The sequence below is a fragment of the Gossypium hirsutum genome, chromosome D05, assembly GCF_007990345.1.
Source record: "Gossypium hirsutum isolate 1008001.06 chromosome D05, Gossypium_hirsutum_v2.1, whole genome shotgun sequence".
Lineage (NCBI taxonomy): Eukaryota > Viridiplantae > Streptophyta > Magnoliopsida > Malvales > Malvaceae > Gossypium > Gossypium hirsutum.
Window position 1 is genome coordinate 61,611,122 of NC_053441.1, and position 2,728 is coordinate 61,613,849.

The 2,728-nt window shown below is 32.2% G+C and overlaps 1 protein-coding gene across 1 annotated transcript; it reads right to left on the reverse strand.

The window, feature by feature from the left end:
* Positions 1-462: 462 nt before the first annotated feature.
* Positions 463-1,644, reverse strand: LOC107903533 (protein indeterminate-domain 14). Its single transcript, XM_016829606.2, has one exon. It carries the CDS (start codon positions 1,386-1,388, stop codon positions 903-905), a length of 486 nt encoding a protein of 161 aa, XP_016685095.1. The 5' UTR covers positions 1,389-1,644; the 3' UTR covers positions 463-902.
* Between the last annotated feature and the right edge of the window lie 1,084 nt (positions 1,645-2,728).

Genomic DNA, 2,728 nt, shown 5'->3' on the forward strand with positions numbered 1-2,728 from the left:
TGTAACTTCCAAATACATTATATTTACTAGAATAGTATAACACAATTTATAATTTAATTTAATAATAATTAAATTATTTTTGTATAACTAATTAATTTTTTAATATTTTAAATTAAAATTTTTAATTGAAATTGAATATAAAGATTGAAAATAAGAAAAAAATAGAATAATAATTAACTAATAAATAATAAAATTTTCATTTCATTTAGGGATAAGTGAATATTTCATAGGCATATATAATTTATATATGAGAGAGTAACGTAGACTGTATTTGGATAGGCGGTGCTGACGGTGAGATTAGATACTGTAGCGTGAGACAAAAAATAAACTAAACATGCCGTATCCCACTGCGCATCAAAAAACATATGACATCAAGTCAATAAAACACTCAATATAAGCAAAGATAAACTTATATCCGATATTATAAACATAAAAAAATACAATTTTTAAATATATGAAAAATATCAAAAAGAAAAATATATCATATCAAATTCAATCATGTGCCCAACACTAAGTAAAAAAAAGCAGAGGATTTTTTTTTTTTAACAAAAGATCTGAATTCATTGAAGATTAGATATGAACTCATAATCATAATAGAAGAGGAGATATTGGAAAAAGCTCTAATAAACAAATTGTCTAATCTAAAATATGAATTGTTCTTCATAATCACCAATTACATAAGTTCTTTTTGACCCATAACTTCCATCCTTGAACCTACCTCAGTTTCATGAAAGCCAAGCATCAATGGATTTTTCGGATCATCATGCTGTTTTTATGGTGTTGTTTGTTGATTTCCTTCTAATCCATTGAACCATAAATTCAATACCCAAATTTTCTAAGCTCCCAAACACCAACTTGGCAAAGGAAAACTTATCTATCTCTACTTAAACAAAGCAAGACTTTTAAGGTCTAAACCTTTGTCTACAAGACTGGCAACTGATCTCCATGCACTTAGAATCGATCTGCCTTGTTGCTCTTTGCTTCATTTTCTCAGCCTTTTCAACTTCCTCCCTTGCCCTTAGCCACATATGCCTTGCTCTTGCAAACTCAGACTGAGCCATCTCCATTTCCATCTTTGCAAGCTCCCTCACTCTCTCTGCATATGCCGTTTCGATGGCTGCCAATCGAATTTGCTCCCCCGCTTGCCATCTCAAGGATTCGATATTGCTGCTATCGGACTTAACATCACAAATGGAGCCTCCTGTTTTAACACTACCTGATGGTTTCTGGATTGGCCGTAGATTGACTGATAATTGCAGATCAAGTGAAGGACCTTCGTAGTATTGATCAGTTACCGTTGAATGATTCCTTAGTGAAGAAGAACTGGAAACTGTGGCGGCGATCGGCAGAGGAAGCAGTGGCTGTCCTCTTTGATCTTCCTCTTCCATCTCGGCAAAGAGGCTTAACCATCAAAAGGGAGGGAAGGAAGATATTCCCATATGTAAACAACCCAAGCCATGCCCTAATTACCTTATTACCCCTCTTTAGATCCAATGACTGCTTTTCTAGGACTATAGATATCATTCATATTAGTTTTACTTCAAATCTTTTCGAGATTTGTGACTACTAAACCCGTACTTAAAAATTAGAGAATAATTTTTTAAGTCTTTTAAAAGTTGATAAAAATAATTTGACTTTTAAAAGTTAAAAGAAAATTTTTGAACCTCTTAAAAACTGGAAAACAATACTTTGAATCTCTTTCAGTCTTAAACCTTAGACGACTATACCTCCAAATGACCCTAAGGATCGAGCCCGTTGACTACCCTCTTAACCATCAAGAGGGAGGGAAGGAGATATTTCCCTATTTAAACAACTCACCTCATACTCTAATTACTTTATTACCCCTCCTTAGATCAAATATTTTTTTATGATCAAGTGTCATTAGAACTTGTTTTACGATTTAACTAATTTTTTCAAGATTCGTGACTACCCGTTCTAACAATATTATATCTATTCTGATGTGGAAAAAAGTTTAACATGAGAATTTCTTAATGTGAAAGAAGGTTTTTGTTGACACCATTTTTTTGATAAAACGGGGTCGACTTGGATTTTGAAAAAAAGAATGAAAACGGGAGTCGCCACCAATCCTTTTTTTGATGAGGTGTGATCGGGTCACCTCAAAAAGTGGTTGTTTTTAATAAATGATTTAATTTTATGAAAACAACGATTTTGGTCTACGAAATTCAGAAAAAAGGTTCGGGAATCGGTTACGCACGAGGAAGGATTAGCACCCTCGACACGCCCAAAATTGGTACCTTAGTTGATTATTTAATGTCTTTATGTCGAAAATTAAAAACTCGAAAAGAATTTAAAAATAAGATCCTTCTTTATATTGCGTTATTTTTTTTAAAAAAAAATTACTTGGATAAGTCAAAATGAAAAATGCCTTCTTATCTCGAATTAACAAGATGTCACATCCAGTAAGTTAGGACACGACACCTTGTATTTTTTGAGAGTAAGCTTTCCTTTTATTTTTTTATTTAAACCTCATTTATTTTAATTTTAAAAGGATATTCGATTACTTAAAATCAACGAGAAAAATCGAATCTCAGTAAGTTAGGACACGATTTTCTCGAAATTTCTAAATACGGAATATTGCCTTTACTTTCGAAAAATCCTCATATCGAGAAAACCACGTGTCATATCCAATGCGTTAGGACACAACATATTGAAATCCCGATAATGAGTTTTTATTTATGTTTTTTTATTAAAGAGCATTCTCGAGCAT